The following is a 26,257-nucleotide window of genomic DNA, read 5'->3' as shown; positions in this document are numbered from 1 at the left end:
CGGAGCGCCCGCGACGGTACGGCGCGACGGACGCGCGGTCGGCGGAAAGACTTGGACAGTGGAGCAGTTTGCGCGTGGTCGCGGCAGATATAAAAACTTCGGAGTGCCGACTTGGGCACTTGTGAGATTTCTGTGGCTTCTACAGTGAAGACGTAGTGGGCGTTTGGAAGTGAATATCTCGCGAGGTATGTTGTTGTTCGTGACTAATTACGTGCAGTAGGAATCTATTGGACCATCGACACCAATAAGTGTTTTGCAGAAATATACCGCACACTCAAAAGTACTTCTACTATCGTACTCATCATTTAAAGTCGTTAAGATAGTACCTGCAGATCTTATTTAATTGCAATCTTTCATTTATAAAATTCGCAATTGCCGAGTGATAGAAACCTTCGACCATTCGATTCATGTGTGTATTCTTATCGTACCTTCTATATTCATCGATATGATGGTCAACTATGGTCCTGAAAAGGACCAAGATGATGTTTCTGGTGTGAAAGGATCAGCCGCCAGAGAAACCTGACGCCCAGGGTACGCCCGATTGCAAGTCTTATCTTGGTCGGAAATCATTGCAATCTTCGTGGAGGCTTTCAACGAAACCTGCAGGTTGATCACAGGTTGCTTAAGACCTACCCCAACTGATAAGCTCTACTGCCTGGCTGGAATAGCGCCACCATGGATACGCAGAACAGTGGCTGCCAACAAGGAGAGACTGAAAGTGGAACAGGACAGTGGCCATCCATTGCACGGACATAATCCACCACAGCAACGGCTGAGATCACGAAAGAGCTTCCTGAGAACATCCGACAAGCTCACCATTTCACTAGAGAAGGCAAGGCTGGAGTTATGGAAGAAGTCGACGCCTCACCTGCAGACGCCGGAAGCTGAAGAACTACCACCTGGACACAACGAGAGCTGGCTGGTGTGGAAATCTTTAAACGGATTACGATCAGGAGTTGGACGATCCAGAGACAACCTGAAGAGATGGGGCTTCATAACAGAAGATACGTTCTGTGATTGTGGACAAGAACAAACCACAAGCCACATGCTCCAGTGCCTTTGGTGCTCTACATCCTGCACGAAGATTGATCTCCTGCAAGCTACTCCAAGCGCCTTGGAGGTTGCAAAGTACTGGGCACATGTAATATAAATACAATTTGTGTATATATATGTACATATTTATTGATGTGTATGGCTACTGTAAATTTGTATGTTTCTGATTCGAGAATAATAATAATTCTTATCGTATATTGTAGACTCAGCAGTATTTGGCCTGTAATGCGGGAACTACGTATCCTAGCCCCTAGGCAATGAAACCAGCCAAAACTTTTGATATTGCAACGCTGAGTCTGAAGGTGCGATTCTAGTGCCGCCAAAATACGTTTCACATAAGGACCACGAAGATTAGAAATAAGTGCTCATACGGAAGCGTAGTCAGTCGTTGTTAAGTCGCTCTGTTTGCGAGTGGAACAGGAGAGGAAACAACTAGCAGTGCTGCTGCAGGGTACTCTCCGCCACTCACTGCAGAGTGGCTGCGGAATACGTATATAGATGTAGAGGTAAAAGGTTGGGACCACTGTGCCTTGTGTTCACTGTATAAGGTTTGGTGCTGATAATGTTCCTGACTCCAGTATTGGATGGCTGTGGGGGGTAATATTGGCGGTGGTCGCTGTCGGCCAGGCTGGACGGTGCTGTCGGTGCTGCTGTGTGTGTGCGGCCTGCTGCTCGTGATGTTCCCGGCGCGGCTGCCCGCGGCCGCCGTGCGCGACCGGGTGGACCACATCCTGAGCGAGGCCACCGCCGCCGCGAGGACGTCTCCGCCGGACGGCGCACGCGTGCAGATCTCCAACAAGCGCTACGTCATCAGGGAGCCACCGGACACTTGTAAGTACCCAGCGGGCGACATGCAGAGCCAATAGTGTGCTGCAATCACTGCGGCTCAGTCGACAATTGCTGGTCGAATCATGGTGGGAAAGGAAATAATTTTCTAACGAGGGGAGCAGAGGTGGTGGTGCTTAGTACAACGTCTGTGCAACGTCTCATTGAGTGAGGGCGAGTGACAATTAATGATGACCGTCGACTTGCACGATGAAAGATGTGAGGGTGGTTCGTGAATCGTGCCTAGATAACTCAATCAGTAAGATGACTGCCCACAGGAGACAAACTTCCTTGTAAGCGTACCGCTCCTGTGAGGAAGTTTTAAAATGGGGTGCACTACTCCTTAGAGCGAACGTCGCATTATGGAGAGACTTCCTAGGCTGTGGATAAATCATTTAACAGTGAAATGTAGTTATTGGTACTGGGTCTGTTCTAGGAAATGGTCTGCAATACAGTGTTTTGGCTCAGAACAGATGTACGGCTTCCATATCTTGTCTATTTTCTTTTCTTATTACAAGAGCTGTAACCTGAGCCATGCGAAACAGAAACAGTACTCCTCACCTATGAGGATTGTGACAGACCATTTACTGAGAACCTATGAATAATTTTGCTGAATATTTCCGTCTTTCTATCTCCTTTGTGATTAAATACTTCTCAGCAAATGGTCTATCACTTGATAGAAAGACAGTGAAACCTCCCCTTAGAAAAATTAATGAATTACTGTGCTTATAAACCTCTACGTTATTTGATTTTCAAACAGCTGAGCAAAACTGAACGTACTCAGACATTTTGCTCCTTACTTATTCTGATCGACACTAAACTGACACACAATATTTTTAGCGCAACGCAATCTGACTTTCAATAATCTCTACAAAAGAATGACCCTGACTAACAATAACCTATAACTTCCACGAATCACTTACCTCACAAAAATCTTCGTTACTCGAACTACTGCAACACAGCGAGCGCCAATACTGCCAGCTAAATAAAAGATTCTAACTACTGAAGTCACTAACTACTGATAGGCATAGTTAGCAAATGAAAGATAAGATTTTGATAGAGAACAAACAATCTATTTACCTTAATAGTGTTCAAAAGTCATAGTATATATATATATCAATTCATGACATCCAGTCTTACAAATTTACTGTCTCTGATGGACACACGTCCAGATAATCCGCTCTTAAAATTCTGCCATCTCTCTCCCCCGATCCACCACTGCTGGCGGCTCACCTCCAACTGCGCAACGCTACGCGCTGTTCACATCTAACTGCCCAACACTAAAATAGCGAATATTACAACAATGCCAACCAGCCACAGACTGCACACAGCACGGCCAATGATTTTCATACAGAGCGCTACGTGGCGTAACCAACATAATAACCTAAACAACCTACTTACAACAGTTAATTGCGTTCTGTGTTTGGAAGAACATATCGTCATCAATAACAACAGAGCACTAGACAAAGGAAACATGTAAAGCTGAATGTTAAAAATTCCTTGTTGTTTATATTGATCAGAACTGATGCCATGTTAATCTACTGCTATACACACTAAAACTGCTAGATCATGAATTGTTTGTGAATGGGGAAAACCAACCAACTGGAGGAAGATAAACGACACATAACGTCTCACCAGTGTTGTGAACTGGCAGAGTCAATGCGTCGTTCAGTCGCACGTCGACATCAACGTATTACGTAAGCTCCCACGTCTCCAAAACAACTTACACAACGAATGTTCGTGCCAGCTAATCAACAGTCGACACCTCCCTCTGGGTTATTTTTGCCTTCAACTAAATTTGTAGTCTGAAGAAAAGGCTGAATTTCAAATTACTTAATTGTGCACTACCGATTTCGGACCCAGCCCATTCTCAAATGAATATGTCACAAGCGAAGTGGACACATTATCTATGTCTCTTCAACTAGAGAATGGGCCATGCCCGAAACCGGTAGTGCACAATGAAGTAATTTGAAATACTGTCTGGTGAAACAATATCTTCCTTCAAATTTTCTGAATCTGCGGTGCCCACCTAGAAGAAAATGAGTAATTTATAGTGTACTGCGGTATTTAAAGGACAATGACCTTTCTGAAACCTCAGAACAGATGGTTGCCTCCCTCGAGAACATTAGAAAAACGCCAACTGTTGCCGAAGACGGTTAAAAGCTTCACCATAGAAGTTATATGTGATATATCAGAGTCCGTTTGCAAAAATATTTGCAAGTTGTTATGAAAAGTGTACTTTCCGCTTTCGCATGTTGTGTCGTCGAGGTAACAATTAGCCGCACCGCTACGGTTACGCAATTAACAGAAATGGACTTGACCATAATTCAGTGAACATACTAACTGAGAGAGAGGGAGACCTATAAACCGTGTGCGGTTAAAATTCGCAAGCGGAGGTACTTTTGTTTGTATCTTTCGTTCGCATATTGTGTCGCGAGATCAACAGCTAGTCTCGTGAAACGGTTACACGTACCCTCATGAATGTGATTGGTAGCATCATTAGGATGAACTACAAGAAACTGTGCCATCTATTCAAAGTAGAAATAATTATGTGAACACTGATTTTTGAGTGACTGAGGTGTTAGTAAACGAACAACATGACAGAAAAACACGACTCTGTGTTTCAGTGTGCTCGAACAGACCACTTTGACTGAAGTACTAATTGCAACTTAAGTCTGTTGGATGAACAAAACAGTTCGTCAACACTGCAACCCTCATTAACGTTTTTTACTTGTAGAATATACGTGGGACTTTACTAAATATTTGTGGTGCTCATGATGCACATGTCCCACGACATGCAGCTAATGAAATAAATAATTATAGTATTAAATGTTAGATGATGGTTGCGGCATTGAGAAGATAAGCACCGAGGGCAAACAGGTATGTGCGAATTAGGCACGTGCTCATTAAATATTGCATCCACTTGTCAGTATTGTATCGTGTAACGTTAGCTGGGTGTGAGTGAATGATATTTTTAGCCCTCTGGGCGCTTATGACTAAACGATATCACATGATCAACTTGTTACGGCGATGCGCCATTTACAAAGGTCTTATTCATATCCTCATAAATTTATAAAGTCACCCTGTTTGTACGAGGGCAGTTCAATAAGTAATGCAACACATTTTTTTTCTCGGCCAATTTTGGTTGAAAAAACCGGAAATTTCTTGTGGAATATTTTCAAACATTCCCGCTTCGTCTCGTATAGTTTCATTGACTTCCGACAGGTGGCAGAGCTGTACGGAGCTGTTAAAATGGCGTCTGTAACGGATGTGCGTTGCAAACAACGGGCAGTGATCGAGTTTCTTTTGGCGGAAAACCAGGGCATCTCAGATATTCATAGGCGCTTGCAGAATGTCTACGGTGATCTGGCAGTGTACAAAAGCACGGTGAGTCGTTGGGCAAAGCGTGTGTCATCATCGCCGCAAGGTCAAGCAAGACTGTCTGATCTCCCGCGTGCGGGCCGGCCGTGCACAGTTGTGACTCCTGCAATGGCGGAGCGTGCGAACACACTCGTTCGAGATGATCGACAGTTCACCATCAAAGAACTCAGTGCTCAACTTGACATCTCTGTTGGTAGTGCTGTCACAATTGTTCACAAGTTGGGATATTGAAAGGTTTGTTCCCGCTGGGTCCCTCGTTGTCTAACCAAACACCATAAAGAGCAAAGGAGAGCCATCTGTGCGGAATTGCTTGCTCGTCATGTGGCTGAGGGTGACAATTTCTTGTCAAAGATTGTTACAGGCGATGAAACATGGGTTCATCACTTCGAACCTGAAACAAAACGGCAATCAATGGAGTGGCGCCACACCCACTCCCCTACCAAGAAAAAGTTTAAAGCCATACCCTCAGCCAGTAAAGTCATGGTTACAGTCTTCTGGGACGCTGAAGGGGTTATTCTGTTCGATGTCCTTCCCCATGGTCAAACGATCAACTCTGAAGTGTATTGTGATACTCTTCAGAAATTGAAGAAACGACTTCAGCGTGTTCGTAGGCACAAAAGTCTGAACGAACTTCTCCATCTTCATGACAACGTAAGACCTCACACAAGTCGTCGCACCCGAGAGGAGCTCACAAAACTTCAGTGGACTGTTCTTCCTCATGCACCCTACAGCCCCGATCTCGCACCGTCGGATTTCCATATGTTTGGCCCAATGAAGGACGCAATCCGTGGGAGGCACTACGCGGATGATGAAGAAGTTATTGATGCAGTACGACGTTGGCTCCGACATCGACCAGTGGAATGGTACCGTGCAGGCATACAGGCCCTCATTTCAAGGTGGCGTAAGGCCGTAGCATTGAATGGAGATTAAGTTGAAAAATAGTGTTGTGTAGCTAAAAGATTGGGGAATAACCTGGTGTATTTCAATGCTGAATAAAACAACCCCTGTTTCAGAAAAAAAATGTGTTGCATTACTTGTTGAACTGCCCTCGTACACTAATCAGTCAGAACACTATGACCACCGAACTACTATCGATATAAACCCGTCTATGCAATGGCAACGTCACCTGGCGTGCAATGACTGCTACTCAGACACCCTTACGGTGCTTGTAGTGTCAGTGAGCGTGCTGATCGTGTGTAGAATGGGGAAGGCGCGCGATCTATCTGAGTTTTTCCGCCCAGGACATACTGTGATGGCCCGGAGGCTCGGCACGAGCATTTAGAAAACTCTACGATTTGGTAGTTGTTCGAGGATTACTGTGGCGAGTTGTTTTCAACTCGTGGCGAAACCAAGGTGAAACGACGTCCAGACGTCGTGGGGGTTGGGCGGCCAGCTCTCATTTCAGATGTCGATCGACGTAGGCTGGGCAGAATGGTAAAACAGAGCAGGCGGTGAATTGTGGCGAAACTAACATCAGACTTTAACGCTGGGTAGAGTACTAGTGTGTCTGAACGCATAGTGCCAAAACATTCCAAACGATGGGCCTCCGCAGCCGACGACCCTTGCACGTGCCAATGGCAACACCACGACACAGGCAACTGTAACTGATATTAGCACGTGACCATCGGCACTGGCCGTTTGCGCAGTGGCAGAGCGTTGTATGGTTTGATGAATCCCGATAGCCGACCGCGGTGGCCACGCGGGTCTAGGCGCTGCAGTCCGGAACCGCGCGACTGCTACGGTCGCAGGTTCGAATCCTGCCTCGGGCATGGATGTGTGATGTCCTTAGGTTAGTTAGGTTTAAGTAGTTCTAAGTTCTAAGGGACTGATGACCTCAGATGTTAAGTCCCATAGTGCTCAGAGCCATTTGAACCATTTGAATCCCGATACATTCTTCACGAATCCTCGTCTTTCAGGGGAACAATCCTTGACACTTGTACGAGGGGCGTTTGAAAAGTCCGTGCAAAAATAAAAACTACTTACGTGTTTGGGGTAAACCTTTTTTATTTTTCGACATAGTCTCCTTTTAGAATTATACACTTTGTCCAACGCTGTTCTAATTTGTTGATCCCTTCCGAATAATAGGAATTGTCGAAGGCTGCAAAATAGCTATTAATTGCTGCAATCACCTCATCGTTTGAATAAAATCTTTGTTCCTCCAGCCATTTCTTCAAATTGAGGAACACATAGTAGTCCGAGGGAGCCAAGTCTGGAGAATAGGGGGTATGTGAAACGAGTTGGAATCCTATTTCCATTAAATTTGCGACCACAATTGCTGAGGTATGAGCTGGTGCGTTGTCGTGATGGAAAAGGACTTTTTTGCGGTCCAATCGCCTGTGTATTTCTTTGCAGCCCAGTTTTCAAACGGTTCAGTAACGATGAATAATATGCACCTGTAATAGTTTTACCCTCTTCCAGATAGTCGATGAGGATTATCCCTTGCGAATCCCAAAAGACAGTCGCCATAATCTTTTCGGCCGAAGGACTGGTCTTCGCCTCTTTTGGTGCAGATTCTCCCTTGGTAACCCATTGTTTAGATAGTTGTTTGGTCTCAGAAGTATAGTAATGTATCCATGTTTCATCTACACTGAGAAAACGACCCTTAAAGTCCTGTGGTTTCTTTCTGAACAGCTGCAAACCATCCTTGCAACACTTCACACGATTCGGTTTTTGTTCATGCGTGAGCAATCGCGAAACCCATCTTGCGGATAGCTTTCCCATGTCCAAATGTTTGTACAAAATATTATGTGCCCGTTCATTAGAGATGCCCACAGCACTAGCAATCTCAGGCACCTTAACTCTTCTGTCATCCATCACCACATCATGGATTTTATCAATGATTTCTGGAGTTGTAACCTCCACAGGGCGTCCAGAACATTCAGCATCAATTGTGCCCATATGGCCACTCTGAAAATTTTGAAACCACTTATAAACTGTTCTAATCGAAGGTGCAGAGTCACCGTAATGTTTATCAAGCTTCTCTTTAGTCTCCTGAGGCGTTTTTCCTTTCATAAAGAAATGTTTAATCACCACACGAAATTCTTCTTCGTCCATTTTTTGACAATCACTCGACTTCCTTGATTCACACGAATGCCAAACACAAAGAAATAAACCAATATGGCTGAAACTTGGTGTGAGCTCTTTCCAAAGATGCTACTAACTAAACATAATCTCGATACGCGCCATCACTCGGACTTTGAACGAACTTTTCAAACGCCCCTCGTACTGCGGCGACTCCACTATGCTCTGGGGAAGTTCGCGTGGGCATCCATGGCTCCAGGGGAGATCGTGCAAGACCCCATGACGGCCAAGAGATATCGAACCCTTTCATGACGATCATGTTTCCTGACGCAGTGGCATTTTTCAACGAGATAATGCCCCTTGTCACAAGGCCAAGAGTGTGATGGAATGGTTCGAAAAACACAGTGGCGACTTCCAATTGATATGCTGACCCCCATCCTTCCCTCCCCCCCCCCCCCCAGATCTGAACCCGGTCGAACGCATCTGGTATGTGATTAAACGTGGCACCAGTGCTGATTGCCCCCCTCCCCGAAATTTACGGGAATTAGGTGACTTGTGCGTGTAGCTGTGGTGCCAACCCCCTGCAGCGACCTACTAACGCTTCATTGTTTCCATGCACCTCTGTTATCCGTGGCAAAAATGGACATGCCGGATATTAGGCAGGTAGTCATAACGTCCTGTTTGAGCAGTACATGTATACAGTTTATATCTGTCACTTACATATACAGGGTGAGTCGCGTAAGACGTAACACCCCCTTTATTCCGGGGGCGATTGCACGTATCGGCATGCGGTTTTCGGCGAATCATAGCGGACTATGGGGCTCATACTTTGGTACATGCACAATAATCACAACGTTTATATTGACCGAGGTAATGAGGCAAGTACATGTTTCTTAAATGGGACGCTATACTTTTTTTATCATCATTCGAACGGTCTGGAAAAGACGCGTATAATGATGTAACGCATGTTGCTATTGTGATTCAAACTTGGCTTAAAAGAGGGCGGATGAGGATTTACCTAAATAGCGTAGGCCGTGCATGCTGCACAGAGCACGGCAACTCGGCCTGCGGGTCGCGCGAGGCGTGTTTACAGTCTGCAGCCGCTTCCGATCGCTTCGACCATCAATGGCACAATATTTCCCAGCGTCTTTTAAGCGAAGTTTGATTCAAAATAGCAACATGCGTTACATCACTATACGCGTCTTTTCCAGAGTGTTCGGATGATGGTAAAAAAAGTATAGCGTCCCATTTATTTTGAATTAACATAGTACTCTCTTCATAAATTCCTGTTGTGCAGGATTCCACTCGTCTGTGTACGAGTTAGTCTGGCTCCAAAAATCTTTGGCTTAAATGTGCACCTTTCACTCCCGAACGAGGTTCGCACCATTTTTTAGCGAAACCATAGCAGATGATATTAAACTGGTTGTCTCCTTTGTTATGTGTTCCATTCCATTAAAATTTCCGACATATGTTCCCTGTCAATGGCAGGAAGTAAGCAAACAGTGTACTAAGTTGTAATAAACTAAATGTCTTGAAATCTTACATCCATGAAATTTGCTACGGGACAACAGATTTGTCAGATTTTGTTCCAGGCTGCCTACAAAGCGTTGTCAGAGGGATTATGATCAGGGAAGGATAGCCCATCAATTTTAGGCGCATAAAGGTCTTGCCACCAATATATGCGCAATAGAAGACAGAAAAAAAGTTGCTATTACAAAGGGTTCACTGGTCAGCATTTTGGATATCGTGGGAGGTTTATATCTCACGAAAAGATCAAAACATAGACCAACTGGTGAAAAGAAACAGATCTGCCAATATGGCAATAAATGCCTCACATCTCGCCAGTGGTTCAGTCAGCCACGTCTCACTACACATTTTAACTATATTCGCGTTACGTCCATGCGGTTCCTACCACCAATTCTATCCTCCGTCGTATAAGATGAAAGTCGTACATCGGGCCTCTAGATTCGCTTCAATAGTACGAGACGAATTAAAGTTCAGTGGAACGAATGATTCAGGACAGGGAGGGTTAGGAAAACATTTGTGATTAAAACTACTGTTGTCTAACAGTTACTGTGAACGTCCACGAATATGTGTACATTCGCCAAACGGTCTCAACAAACGCACTTAATTTAAGAGCACGTTATATTGTTTACCTTCGCAACTATATTGAGCTGTAGCTGTGGTATTTATACACAATTTGTTATCTGTAACTAATAAGGCTTTTCACGTTACTGCACTTTCTACTAAATGAAACTTTTGATTAAAAATTGAGTTAATGAGAACTCAGATACTTCTCACTTTGTTGTGGATATGTAACAGAACACTACCGTTTACTTGTTACCACTTCTGCCAAACCGCTTTATTAATTACGTTTACGATTTTCTAACAGCTTAGGTGATCTGATGTTTAAGCAGTGTCCATGAAAAGAAATGTAATTTCAGTATAGCTTCTCTCCGTATGAAACGGACGTGAGTGGATGTGTAACACAAAAATGTGCGCACTGTAGCCACACGTGTGCGATTGTAAATAAATAATTATTATGGTTGATAATCATGTTATTATAAAATGAAATTAAAATGTCTCTTTAATTACAACGTAACTTTATCCGTTTCAGCTTTCTGTCCGTCCCTGGGTCGTGTATTTAGTAATGCGGTGGCGCTCTGCAAGATGTTAGCCATTCTGTTTGCTGTCGCTGCGTTTCTCAACATGGAGGGTTTCCGGGACAAGTATCTGGAGTCCATTTACCACATTCCGTTGCCCAAAGACTTGTTGCAGGACCCCTGGCTATCAAGGATCACAACAAGTAAGTATAGAGTTCAACTGTAACGTCATAAACCACATTAAATCAGTTTCTCAGTTTTATTGTATTCGTAATGGCACGGTGAAACATCTTGACTGTAGAATAACGAGTAACAAAATAAACTGCACCTACTCATTTTTTACCATTTATTTCGATGGTTAATAACCCTGTAATGGCTCCGAGATCTTTTAGCTCATCTATAGTGGTGAAAAATACATTTATTGCAAAAACATTGCGATATTTATGTTGTCTCACATTTCAATGTTTTTTAAAGAAGTGATATTGTGAGTAGAGAGGAACTATGATAGCGATATTTTCCCAGGCAGTCATGTGAGGTGTGATATCCAATGTATTATTGGATGGACTTCGGTACATAATCAATTTTTAATGGTTCTGAAGCGCTTTAACGCGCCACAATTAAAATCAAAACACACTGCGCGATATATTTTGGGATTTTATTTTAGTTTATGCCATATGCTAAGTCACTTCAGAACTGCTTGAAATTGCTTTTTATGTCGAAGTCGCAGGTGGAGTATAATGGGTATCATACTATTACAGTCGTCTGGGCAAAAATGTTGCGAATTCATAAATACAGCGTGATTGTGTTAGCCAACAGACTGGGGCTCAATGAAGCAACCTATGTATGCAGGGCTATTCAAAGGTCATGTCCGACAGGACAAAGTCTGTGTTGGTGGTAGAGTAGTCTTGGGCCATAGGACAAAGTCGTGTTCAGGGATATGACAGGAACGATTATTCGGAGCAGGAATGTAAACATGGGTTTCAAGATGCATGTCTGAAAAGCCAGGAGCACTTGTTCAGTAGAAGAGATGTGTTTTGCAACAGTGAAGGTGAACAAGTGCTCATAGCTTTTCAGGTACATACTTTAGAGGCCATGTCTACGAGACATTTTTTCTTGTTTTGGTCCATAGTATCAGGTCTCAAAATATGGAAAACAAGAAGCTTGCTAAAGATGACATTTGTTTCACAGTATCGAAGCTGAATAAGTGGTCACGCCTCTTAAGGTATGCGTTTTAGAGCCCATGTTTACTACGTTTTTTTTTTTTTTTTTTTTTTTTTTTTGCCGGCCGCGGTGGTCTAGCGGTTCTAGGCGCGCAGTCTGGAACCGCGCGACTGCTACGGTCGCAGGTTCGAAACCTGCCTCGGGCATGGATGTGTGTGATGTCCTTAGGTTAGTTAGGTTTAAGTAGTTCTAAGTTCTAGGGTACTGATGACCACAGATGTTAAGTCCCATAGTGCTCAGAGCCATTTGAACCATTTACTACACTTTTTGCCTCGAGTGATGGCTACTGTCATATCCCAGAACACTACTTTGTCCTATTGGTCAAGACTTTTGAGCAACCAATGTAGAGCTTTGTCCTAAGGTGCGTGACTTTTTAATCGCCTTGTATGCAGGTTTATTCATAAGCCCCTCCGGGCTTTCAGAAGACGATTGCGTGAAAATTAAAAGACATACAGGAAACAGACAAATATCATTACTGCAGTTGCGCTCTACCAAAACTACATAAATGACATAGTAAATGTTAGGATTACCGGTGCTTTTGGTTGCATTGTTAGGGAAAGAAACACAAACGAGAGTGTAAGAGAGAAACTGAGAACGGACGACTTCTCTTTGTTTTGCACATAAATAGAACCACACGTTATTGAGTGTTAGTTCATTCTATATATTACATTCTTACGGAATATGAATTGCGTTTTGTAAGTAATAATAATTATTTGGCAGCGCAACTTCTGCGCTTTTATGTAACCAAAACAATTTCTTTTGCAGCAAGTACATTTTACATGCACAAATATATATGTACATATAATTGTTGTTTTTTGTATTCAGTAGAATGTTCATCATGACCGAAGGTAAGAGATTCCTGTTATTATTGATAAATGTGAAACGTGTTTATGAATAACAGAAACATGTTTTATGAAGTTCGACGAAGTATTGAAGCGATGTTAGATGTATTGTTGATTTGCAGTGTTTTATTTTATCTTCCTGTTGAGGAAATTGCGCTTTCTGCCGTTATATTATAAATATGTATTGTTCCCCTTATTTTTACTACAACATCCCGTTGTTTCACGTTACAAATTAACAATGTTTGAATAAAACCTTATTTAAACGTTGACTATTTCAGTTTTGCTATAAATACTGTTTATTTTTAAGTAACAGACAGTGGGATAACTACATAGAACAAGAATATTCCAAAACCTGGCTCTTTACATACTCTCATTCAGTTTATAGGTGGCTCACCACTTTCGATTTTTGGGAAATCTAGTGAGACACTGATCGCATATGTAAAGAAAGCGATTGTTGTGACGTAACGCGCGATAGATATGCAACACACCTAACATACAGGTAATGCGGGTACAACCTTAACTGACTAAGCCCTAGGGAAGCTGTCGTAGACTATGCTTACTTTTGATAGTCTACGGTAGCCTACGGTAGTTTTACAGCTCTTACCACTACACTTCAAAGAGGCATTAGACATGATTGGTCATTTATTTATTTTTATTTAATCGTATGGCTAGAGTCCCCTGACGGGCAGACCGTTCGCCGGGTGCCGGTCTTTCAATTTGACGCCACTTCGGCGACCTGCAGTCGATGAGGGTGATAGGATGATGATGAGGACAGCACAACACCCAGTCCCCGGGCGTAGAAACTTCCCCGTCAGTGAATCGAACCCGGGCCCAGAGGATTGACAATCCGTCACGCTGACCATTCAGCTACCGGGGGCGGACATGATTGATCATGAGTACCTCATGAAAGTCACGGACGCTCTAGGATTTGAAAACAAATTTAGGGCTTTAGTTTTTAATCTACTGACAGATTTCAGTTCTCGAGTGGTCGTCAACGGAGAAGCGACAGATATTTTATCGATCAAATGCTCAGTACAGATCTGCAGGCTTTCGTTGCTAGTTAGACCAACACTCAGGCACACAATCACACCTCGAATGGCCTGCTATGTAGGATATAGTCATCAATGAGTGCTTTCAGCTGTATGTGGTGTACCTGAAGATTTTTGTGGACTCTCTTTCTCACCGAATAGATTCCGTTATGTAGGATAGAGGGCCCTTCCCTCAAGAAAACGACTATTCAAGTATGAATGAGTTTGGTGATATATCATCTGATTTTGCTGATAACATCATTCGCATAATTCCGACGGTTTCAAGAGCCGACAAGTGTGAAATTTATCACACAATCAGCTTAACAGCTCATGCATCCAAGTTGCTGGCAAAAATAATATACAAAGAATGGAAAAGAAAAGAAAGATGTATTACATGACAATCAATTTGCTTTAGGAAAAGTAAAGACATCACACAGGCAGTTCTGACGTTGCTGTTGATAATGGAAGCAAGACTGAAGAAAAATCGACACACGTTCATAGGATTTATCGACCTGGAAAAAGGTTTAGACAATGTAAAATGGTGCAGGACGTTCGAAATTCAGAGAAAAATAGGGGTAAGCTATAGTGAAAGACGGGTAATACACAATGCGCACGAAAGTTAAGAGAGATCAATAAAAGTGAAAGACCAAGGACGAAGTGCTTGAATTAAAAGGGTGTAAGATAGGGATGTAGAATTTCGTAGTACTATACGACCTATACACCGAAAGAGCAATGATGGATATAAAAGAAATATTAAAGAGTGGAGTTAAAACTGAAAGTGAAATATATCAGTGATAAGATTCGCTTATGATATTGCTATCGTTAGCCAGTGCTGACCCTACGGCTACTCTTAGAAGATAGGCTGAGGAAAGACAAAAGGACGTTTATAGCGTTTGGATAATTAGATAAGGCTTTGGCATTGTTGACTGGAATCTCTCTTTGAAATGCTGGAAATAACAGTGGTAAAACACAGCGAGCGAAAGTCTGTTTACAACTTGTACAGAAACCTCAGGGCAGTTATAAGAGTCACGGACCATGAAAGAAAAGCAGTGGTTGAGAAGGGAGTGAGGCAGGGTTGTAGACTAACCACGACGTTACTTAATCTGTACATTGAGAAAGCAGTAAAGGAAACTAATGAAAACTTTGGAGAATGAATTTAGTTCCTGGGAGAAGGTATAAAAACTTTGAGGAAAGTAGTAGCTAAGTTTTTCTATTTAGGCAGTAAAATCACTGATGATGGGCGAAGTAGAGAGGATATAAAATGTAAACTGGGAATGGCAAAAAAAGAAGAAAGAAAAACGCTTCTGAAGAAGAAAAATTCGTTAACATCAAATATAGATTTAAGTTTCAGGAAATCATATCTGAAAGGATTTGTATGCAATTTGGCCATATATTGAAGTGAAAGATGGATGATAAAGAATTTAGAGAAGAAGAGAATAGAAGCCATTAAAAAGTGGTGCTACAGAAGAATGCTGAAGATCACAAGGTAGATAACGTAACTAGTCAGGAGGTACTGAATAGAACTGGGGAGAAAATAAAGTTGTAACACAACGTGACGAGAAGAAGGGATAGGTTGATAGGACACATTCTGAGACGTCAAGGGATCACAAGTTTACTACTGGAGGAAAGTGTGAGGGGTAAAAACCGTAGATAGAGACCGAGAGATGATTACAGTAAACAGTTCAGGTAGGTTGCAGTAATTATTCGGTGCTAAAGAGGGTTGTACAGAATAGAGTAGCACGGAGAGCTACAGCCTTCGGGCTGAAAACGACGACACAGTTTCCGGGAAGTGACATGTTTTTTGCCCAATGTTCCTGTATGTGGAAGAAATCTGTCTGTAGAGAGGTAATTGCAGGCACAGTTTGTTCGTAGTTTTGTAGCATTACAGTTCCATGCACAGGTCACGTAATTCGCGGTGATGGCGCCACATAGCGAGCCAGTTGGGTTCCATAGGTTTTACATCAGGCGAATTTGGTCACCCAGATATCAACGTGAGTTCACTATAGAGGTCCTCGAACCACTGTAACACCATTGTGATTCCGAAACATAGACAGTAATACTGCTGAAAGATAACTTCACTGTCGGGGAAAGACATAAAGCATGAAGGGATGCAGGTAGCTCACAGCTACACTATGTGATCTAAAGTATCCGGACACCCCCAAAAACATACGTTTTTCATATTAGGTGAATTGTGCTGCCACATACTGCCAGGTACTCCGTATTTGCGACCTCAGTAATCATTAGACATCGTGAGAGAGGAGAATGGGACGCTCCGCGGAACTCACGGACTTCGAACATCGTCAGGTGATTGGGTGTCACTTGTGTCATACGTTTGTACGCGAGAATTCCACACCCCTGGACATCCCTAGGTCCACTGTTTCCTATGTGATAGTGCAGTGGATACGTGGCGGGACACGTGCAGCGTAAAAGCGTACAGGCCGACCTCGTCAATTGACTGGCAGAGACCGCCGACTGTTGAAGAGGGTCGTAATGTGTAATACGCACACATCTATCCAGACCATCGCACAGGAATTCCAAAGTGCATCACGATCCACTGCAAGTACTATGACAATTAGGCGGGTGGTGATAGAACTTGGATTTCATGGTCGAACGGGTGCTCATAAGCCACACATTACGCCAGTAAGTGCCAAACGACGACTAGCTTAGTGTAAGGAGCGTAAACGTTGGACGCTTGAATAGTGGAAAAGCGTTGTGTGGACTGGCGAATCAAGGTACACAATGTGGTGATCCGATCGCAGGGTGTGGGTATGGCGAATGCCCGGTAAACGTCATCTGCCAGAGTGTGTAGTGCCAACAGTAAAATTCGGAGGCAGTAGTGTTATGGTGTGATCGTGTTTTTCATGGAGGGGCTTGCATCCCTTGTTGTTTTGCTTGGCACTATCATAGCACAGTGCTACACTGATATTTTAAGCATGGTCTTGCTTCCCACGTTTGAAGAGCAGCTCTGAGATAGTGATTGCATCTTTCAACACGGTCGAGCACATGTTCATAATGCACTTCCAGTGGCGGAGTGGTTACACGACAATAACATTCCTGTAATGGACTGACCCGTACAGAGTCCTAACCTGAATCCTATGTGTGGGATGTTGTGGAACGCCGACTTCGTGCCAGGTCTCACCGACCGACATCGATACCTCTCCTCACTGCAGCATTCCGTGAAGAATGGGCTGCCATTCTCCAAGAAATCTTCCAGCACCTGAATGAACGTATGCCTGCGAGAATGGAAGCTGTCATCAAGGCTAAGGGTGAGCCAACTCCATATTGAATTCTAGCATTACAGATGGAGGGTGCTACGAACTTGTAAGTCATTTTCAGCCAGATGTCCGGATACTTTTGATCACGTAGTGTCTTCGATTACTACCACAGGTGCCATGCAAGTGCAGGAGAATGTTTCCCATAACATAATACTGCGCCCACCAGCCTGCGTCCGTGGCGCACTGCGCGATTCGAGCCACCGTTCATCTCGGTGACGACGTTTGTGGAGACGACCAGCGACCTAGCGTAGCAAATATATAATTCACCCGCAGAGCCCAGACGTTTTCATTGACCGCCGGTCGAGTCCTGATGGTCGTGTGCTCACTGCAGTCGTAACTGACGACGTCGCTGGGTCAACAAGTGAACATCTAGAAGTAGTCTGCTGTGGAGCTTCATGATCAGCACTGTACAATGAACGGTATGCTCTGAAACACATGTGAGTGCGCCACCTTGTGCTCTTTTGGCAGAGATACCACATCATCATCTGTCCTACTTTGCAGAGCAGACAAGCGTCTGAAGCGATCCGTGGATGCATTCAGCGCCTAGTTGTAGTTTCACTATCTTTCCACCTCATTCTGTAGATACTCAAGAGTTACTAGTTCAGAAGCTCTGCATAATAATAATAATAATAATAATAATAATATATGTTTTGATAAAGTCGCTTGTCTCAGTGGATTCCTGCATTTGCGGCCCATATCTTCCCTAGGGTGACCCCCATCCGCGTCTGCTGCGCTTACATACTTTTCATAGAGCATTACGTGCCCGCAACGTCACCAGGCTTAGTTTAGTTTAGTTATGTTATGTTCCGTAGATCATTTTTACGATTATTTTATCAATATGATGTGGAACAAGTCAGAATACAAGATATACAGGGTGGTCCATTGATCGTGACGGGGCCAAATATCTCACGAAACAAGCGTCAAACGATACAAAGAACGAAACTCGTCTAGCTTGAAGGGGGAAACCATATGGAGCTATGGTTGGCCCACTACATGGCGCTGCCGTAGGTCAAACGGATAGCAAACGCGTTTTTTTAATAGGAACCCCCATTGTTTATTACATATTCGTGTAGTACGTAAAGAAATATGAATGCTTTAGTGGACCACTTTCTTCGCTTTGTGATAGATGGCGCTGTAACAGTCACAAACATATGGCTCATTATTTTAGACGAACAGTTGGTAACAGGTAGGTTTTCTAAATTAAAATACAGAACTTAGATACGTTTGAACATTTTATTTCGGTTGTTCCAGTGTGATACAAGTACCTTTGTGAACTTACCACTTCTGAGAACGCATGCTGTTTTAGCGTGATTACCTGTAAATACCACATTAACGCAATAAATGCTCAAAATGATGTCCGTCAACCTCAATGCATTTGGCAATACGTGTAACAACATTCGTCTCAACAGCGAGTAGTTCGCCTTCCGTAATGTTCGCACATGCATTGACAATGCACTGTCGCATGTTGTCGGGCGTTGTCGGTGGATGACGACAGTAGATATACTTCAACTTTCCCCACAGAAAGAAATCCTGGGACGTCAGATCCGGTGAATGTGCGGGCCATGGTATGGTGCTTCGACGACCAATCCACCTGTCATGAAATATGCTGTGTAATACCGCTTCAACCGCACGCGAGCTGTGTACCGGACATCCATCATGTTAGAAGTACATCGCCATTCTGTCCTGCAGTGAAACGTCTTGTAGTAACATCGGTAGAACATTACATAGGAAATCAGCATACATTGCACCATTTAGATTGCCGTCTATATAATGGGGACCAATTATCCTTCCTCCCATAATGCCACACCATACATTAACCCGCCAATAAAATGGGAGCCAATTATCCTTCCTCCCATAATGTCACACCATACATGAACCCGCCAAGGTCGCTGATGTTCCACTTGTCGCAGCCATCGTGGATTTCCGTTGCCCAGTAGTGCATATTATGCCGGTTTACGTTACCGCTGTTGGTGAATGACGCTTCGTCGCTAAATAGAACGCGTGCAAAAAATCTGTCATCGTCCCGTAATTTCTCTTGTGCCCAGTGGAAGAACTGTACACGACGTTCAGAGTCGTCGCCATGCAATTCCTGGTGCATAGAAATATGGTACGGGTGCATTCGATGTTGAGGTAGCATTCTCAACACCGACGTTTTTGAGATCCCCGATTCTCGCGCAATTTGTCTGCTACTGATGTGCGGATTAGCCGCGACAGCAGCTAAAACACCTACTAGGGCATCATCATTTGTTGCAGGTCATGACTGACATTTCACATGTGGCTGAACACTTCCTGTTTCCTTAAAAAACGTAACTATCCGGCGAACGGTCCGGACTCTTGGATGATGTCGTCCAGGATACCGAGCAGCTTACATAGCACACACCCGTTGGACATTTTGATCAAAATAGCCGTACATCAACACGATATCGGCCTTTCCGCAGTTGGTAAAAGGTCCATTTTAACACGGGTAATGTATCACGAAGCAGATCACAAAAAATACCAACTGGCGATAATTTGTTATTTACAGCTTGTGCTATTTGATGGGTAAATGTGTAGAGTCAGTCGAGTAACCCTTCCGGAATCCGAATTGTGACATGCTGAGTAAATTATTTTCACTTAAGTGTGGTAGGACGTCAAACAGCTCGACTTTGGGCAGGAGAGGCACCACAGGACATTTTAATTTCCACTGTCAATACTTTTACAAATAAATTCATGAAAATTTATCAGCATGACCAGGAAGGATTCAGAATTCACACTCATGGCATTCGAAGTTCAAAAACATAAGAATAAACTTTATTTTACATGTGACATTTCACCATATTTTCACTTACTATTAGCTGCATTTGTTGCTATAGGTACAGTTTTCTTCATGAGTAAGAGAGATTCTTCAGTGAATTTTACACATGATACAAACCATACTTACAGCTGTATGAAACTCTAGAATTTATTTAATTTATGAATAAATGAATGAGCTGTTACATTTTAAACTTCATGTTTATAAAAAACTCAAATTTTATAGATAATTAACTCAGTTTTTACCACCATTTTTAATAGACTTGGAAAATTCTAGATTTTCATGCACATGTAAGTATGGTTTGTATGCCGTGCTAAATTCATCGAACAACCTCTCTTACTCATGAAGAAAAGTGTGCCTATAGCAACAAATGCAGCCGATAGTAAGCGAAAAAATGGTGAAATTTCACATGTGAAAAAAATTTATTTTGTTATGTTTTTGAACTTCCACTGCTATGATTGTGAATGCTGAATCCTTCCTGGTCATTCTGACAAAGTTTTATGAATATATTTGTAAAAGTAAAGACAGTGGAAATTAAAATGTCCTGTGGTGCCTGTCCTGTTCCAAGTCGGCCCGTTTGACGTCCTACCCCCCTTAAATGTGAGACCACTCTTGAATACATAAGTTTTTCGAATATTTTAGAAAATGAAGTCAGCAATGAGATTGGTCTATAATTATTTAAGTCCCTCTTGTCCCCTTTCTTATGAAGGCGGTATGTAACCTTGCGGTGGGCAGTGGTCATAATGTTTTGGCTGATCACTGTACGTGCGGCAGGCCTGCTGGAGCCCGTGGTGTGCGCACTCGTGGTGTCGTGCGCGGGCCTGGTGGTGTCGTGGCGGCAGCCGGGCGCGCGCTGCCTGTCGGGCTGGGTGTGCGCGGCTCTGACCGGCTGCGCAGTGCTGTCGCTGTCGCAGCTGTGGCTGGGCTGCCACCAGCTGTCGGTGAGCGGCGAGCGCGACGGCGCCCCCGCAGAGTTCCTGCAGCCCTGCAACTCCGCCTGCCGCTGCTCCAGGGACGCAGACTTCGCGCCCGTCTGCAGCGTCACCACCCGCCACACCCACTACTCTGCCTGCCTCGCCGGCTGCACCGAGATCGGCGCGTACACTGGTGTGAGTCGCTCAGCAGCCTCAGACTAACCTAGCTCTGCCAACCTATTACATTCCTCACATGCTCAGCATCAGACATTTTGTAATATATCATTTCTGAAGGCTCCTGAGGCTCATCCTCTTGGCTGTTGCAAACACCACAGGTGGTTTCTGTTATTTTTTGGAAGATGGCTGTGTCCAGCATGTAGCTGATGTTTCAATCTTCGTTTAACATTTCTACATTGTTTGTGTTCAGAGCATACTACTCTGCCTCAAGGGGTAATGAAATAGCATGAAGGCCGGTGCTTGTCAGACTAAGATCCTGGCAGGGTCGCCGGATGAAACATTGCTTATGTTGGTCCTCAAAGAACTCGTGCGATCATTCAAAGTCTCACTAGGGATATGGCCACAATACGTGCACTCCTAGTGATGAGCTGCATGTGAGACAAATTATCAGACATATTGTCCCGAAAACTTACTTGGAAATGGTTATTGACAGACCCAGATTATTCTCTGCACTGTTTGCCTGTTAAAACGTCCTGTATCAGTTTGAAAGATTCATTTTCACTTATACCAAATTGATAAATAATGCCATTCAGCTGTCAGTGTGCATTCAGCAAGATTCCAAGGTCCAGCCACGGGACTAGAGAACATACACAACTAGCAGCCATTACACTCTCTCCAGATGACTTCTATAAATGTCCACAGATAAAATACATAAAAAAACTAGACGTTATAACTGTTTCAAAGTCAAGACATAAATAGTCACACAAAAATAACACTCTTCAGGTTTCTACCTAATCAAAAGAAATCAACTACGCTACTTTTATTAAAAACCAACTCCAGTTAATGGCTTCACACTCTGACACAAGGCCTCTTGCCAAATATGACCATGCTTACTAAACTGCAACACTGGCCTAGGAAACTAGAAAATGACAAAGCAGAATTCTATGTCCACTGGAAAATGATAAAGCAGATTTCTACAACCACATAAGAGAATACGCTTTCAAACTTTTATATCTTCCTCAACTCAGAAAAGCCACTAAGAATGACTTCTAACTTCAGATATGTTAAGCACTTGAAAATACCACCTCCATCCCATATAAAACATGACTTGCCTCCAACATCTGTGGTGGCTGCCAGCTGTACCTCAATTTTGCGATCTACTGGCAGCTTTTTGAAATTGGTTTAACATTCATGCCTTTTAGCCAGTTGGTATCAGGAGTAGTATGCAGGATACTTCATTCGCCATTTCCTGCTCCCATTAATAGCATTCCTTTGTAAGTGCTGCTTTGTGCTACTGTCTCTTGCAAGTAAGTTTACTTCCAGTATCTGCTAGGAAACACGTACCTTCATATGAAAGTCGCTAACACTTAAGCCATCAATTAAGCTCTAACCACAATCAATTTATGTAAAGACTTACCCATCATCTGCATCCTGGACAAACCATATCTGTCCTGGAGTCCCTAGCAACAGAAACACACACACACACACACACACACACACACACAGACACACACACACACACACACACATGTATATACATAAAATGAGGAAAAATTATGTAGCTACATGCTGGCCATTTACAGGTTTTTCCTGTAAAAATGTCTATTTCTCAGAAATTTTATTTCTGTGGGTAGATTTCAGAGAATTTCTTAGCTGCATATTTGACCACTTTCTATGACGAAGTTACATTCTTTAAAGAGTAATGAATATCATTGTTCCTTCTAGTGTTGTACTTACGAATATCTCTATTACTCTCAAACTCAGATGGGTTGTTGATAACGGGATGTGTGACAGATAGCAGAAGCTTTTTCAGAAGCAGGTAGATTAAAGAAGTTTCTCCTTGGATTGGTGATAACAGATATATCAACTCGAGAACATCCTTCCTCAGCCGTTCTGAAATTTTTGTTTTTGAGTTCTAGAGAACTTTACTTTCCTGAACACACTGGCCCTTGGAACGAGTTTACGTCCTAGCTGGCTCCTCACATCATCTACCGCGAACGGGTCTGGGATCTTATTGGCTTTAGGAGCACCTTAACATCACGAGGGCATTTCATAGTCAGACGTGCTATGTTTGGACGGGCATTTCCTGTTAAAAGATGGCACGGCAATACTGTCGGATTCGAAGCAACATGTGAGGATGCAGGACGTCTGCGACGTACCGTTGTGCTCTCTCAGTTCCCTCAGTCGCCACTAGCCGTGACCTCAAGTCAAACTCGATTGCTTCCAACACTATGACCTCAGGAATAACTCTGCTGTGCTCTCCAATACATAGGAAGACAGGAGCCTCTCACCTGATAGCCACCATAGTCACTGACGATTGTCATTTGGGGTGGCACATAACAGCGATTCGTCGCTGAACACAATTCATCAAATTGATCGGCAGTCCATGCTACCACCACTTCAACGCAGTCGTTTTGTGCTGTGGTGTTAACGGCAGCCGAATGGGACGGGATTCCCCTAGCCTGGCCGCTGCTGATGACACCGAATGTTGCAGGGATCCATTTCATTCTCGGATATGAAGGAGTTACAGCCTTCTTTGTGCACGGTATGGCGATCGTCCCTTGTGTCGATCAGAGATGGGCAATCGGAATCTCGACGACTAGTGTATCTGCCCTCGCGTCCCCATTCAGTCCATTATTGGGCCACTGTCACACTCGAATGCCATACAAATCTGGATGTTGCGTGATTCGACCAGCCTGCTATATGGAGACCGACTAAGAGACCCCTATCAGACTCTGTTAGGAACTGTTGGCGCTGTCTCACGAGGGTACCCGGCATCTTCGTGTCCTTGACAGTGATCAGTCAGCATATGACGCTGTCACGCACCTTATTCAAGGTGGCCTGGGTAGAGTGGTCAATATAATATCCAGGGATATGGCGGGAATGGATACCTTAAGGGGGGACGTTGATGAAATTGACCAAAAATGTCAATTTTCGATTTATTTTTTATTTGTTAGTACAATTCATGGACCGTAAGTTCCCAAAGTTTCAATAATGAAATCGCATTCAAAATGCCTGAAAAATGCAGATGAACATCTCTTTCATCCTCTGTACCACATAGTTGGTGTAAATATCTACAGGATCGAAGGAATAACAACTCATATATCCACAATGAGATACTTCCAAATTGTGTCCTCGATGTTGTCAAGCCCAATTACAGGTTTCTGGGCGATCCTACACTTCTCAAAAAGTGTGTTCATGGCAAAAGCCAAAATCCAAATGAGTCTCTAAATTCGCTCATACCGAAACGATGCCCTAAAAACACATTTGCATCTGCCACAGTTGTCAGAATTGCAACTTATTATGCAGTTATTGTATTTAATGATGGGAACGTCGGGAGGATGAAAGTATTAGAAAGAATGGGCTTCAAAATAGGAAATTTTACTCAAGATATCCTGAGAAAAATAGATGTACAGCGCGTCTATGCAGCTGAGAAGTCAGTTGAAGACCTGGTAAAGGAAAGAAGACAGACAACAAGAAACCAGAAGAGAAGCCTTGAAGGGAAAGACGACCCAGAGTACAAGTGTGGTGTCTTCTAAAGAAGTGACATAAGGAAAAAAGTTAGGTTGGACTTTAAATTGCGTTTCCTGATAAGTTTGTTTTTTAAAGTATATGTACCTTTTCCTCAGATTATATGAATGCTAGAATTATGAGATTTTGTACACATATTACTGTAAACCTAATAAACGTTGTCTCAAGAGCAAATTTTGAAATTCTGATTGCAAGCTAAGATATGGGGAAAAGTGCTTGGAATTTTGCATAAATTTAAAATTGTACTTGTGGAATTATAATTAAATATTATGAAAATTCACCTATTTGACCTATTCCAAAAAACTCATGAGAGAAGCTTATAACATATAAAGAGATGAAACAGAGAAGTTTTTATAGAAATCTCTTGAATACTTTCTGAGAAAACTTCAAATTTCATTCAAAAAAGTTGAATATATATAAGCAACAGATTTTATATGTAAATGTTTTACTTTCATGTAAAGCGTGATACAAAATTTCATTGCCATATCTCCAAAACTGTGGATTTAGTGCGTTTTTGAAATAGTGTGTCTATTTCAGCAACGTTCTCCCTCAAGAGCTATGAGCACTTCTTCATTTTACTGTGAAACATCTCTCTTCTGCTGTAAGGGTCTTTCCTTTCCATAGTTTCTGAGGAGATAGTACAGACCAAAACGAGAAAAAGTAGTCAAGCGAACATGGTCTGTAACTCAAGAACTAATGAGCACTTGTTCGTCTTCGCTTTTATGAAGCACGCCTGTCTTACTGAACAAGTGCTCTTAGCTCTTAAGATATGCGTTTTATAGTCCATGTTCACTAGACTGCTTGGAACGATCGTTCCTGTCATATCCCTGAACATTGATCGTTCCTCCTGGGACACGCTGAATACCCTAAAGGATTGGCAGCAGCGCTAAGCACGAAGAGCACTAATGCTCTGTGGTAGCCGTTCTACCAGACACAGAGAATTGCAGCTCCAACCACGTACTTACCCGCCGACGATTTGTATGTATGCGTATGAAATTGCATTGATATCCAACCATATCTTCTGAGTAATTTGCTTTTTTCTCGGGCAGTGCATTTTTTCAGATACACACTAGTAAAAAGTTTACCATTAACACATGTATAAAGTGAGTGGTTGTTAGACCCCGTCGTGTTCATCTTAATTCTTCTTTTCCGATATTCGACGTATCGACACCTTTGCTGGGATCTTCTCAAGGAATCCTCTGGTTTCGACGAATGGCTGAACGGTGTCGGAAATCAGTGTCGCTTTCATTTCTCAAAGCATGAGCTTTTGCACTTGTTCCGAAGGAATTGAGTTACTCCTACTACTGTTGGACATCGTCACTGGATAGGTCAGAGATGTTTAGAATTTTACTAGCTACATTTGCGTATCATCCTTCGGTAAAGAATTGTCCACCGTCATTTGTACTCTAATCGAATGCAGCGATTTGGCGATTGAAGCCTCTTTTCTCGTCAGAACACTGACCATATATCCACGGGTCTACAGCCTTCATTAAAGTCACCTTGATGATAGACGAAGGGCAATTCTAACATAAACAAAAGGGGCGTATTGAGTCGTGAATACCACACTTCTTGGGCTCTCATGAGCATGGACAACA

At 43.1% G+C, this 26,257-nt stretch overlaps 1 protein-coding gene across 1 annotated transcript in view; it reads left to right on the top strand.

Annotated features, from left to right (window-relative positions):
* Positions 1-26,257, top strand: part of LOC124596505 (solute carrier organic anion transporter family member 74D-like) — an 84,306-nt gene that overhangs the window by 35,713 nt on the left and 22,336 nt on the right. Inside the window, exons 4-6 of the mRNA XM_047135670.1 lie at positions 1,681-1,884; positions 10,898-11,086; positions 20,815-21,149. Of these exons, the coding sequence (XP_046991626.1) occupies positions 1,681-1,884; positions 10,898-11,086; positions 20,815-21,149 (728 nt within the window). The remainder of the gene's footprint in view (positions 1-1,680; positions 1,885-10,897; positions 11,087-20,814; positions 21,150-26,257) is intronic.

Source organism: Schistocerca americana, chromosome 1 (assembly GCF_021461395.2).
Source record: "Schistocerca americana isolate TAMUIC-IGC-003095 chromosome 1, iqSchAmer2.1, whole genome shotgun sequence".
In the NCBI taxonomy this organism is placed as follows: domain Eukaryota; kingdom Metazoa; phylum Arthropoda; class Insecta; order Orthoptera; family Acrididae; genus Schistocerca; species Schistocerca americana.
The sequence above is the reverse complement of the archived record's forward strand: the minus strand, read 5'-3'. Positions and strand labels throughout refer to the sequence as shown.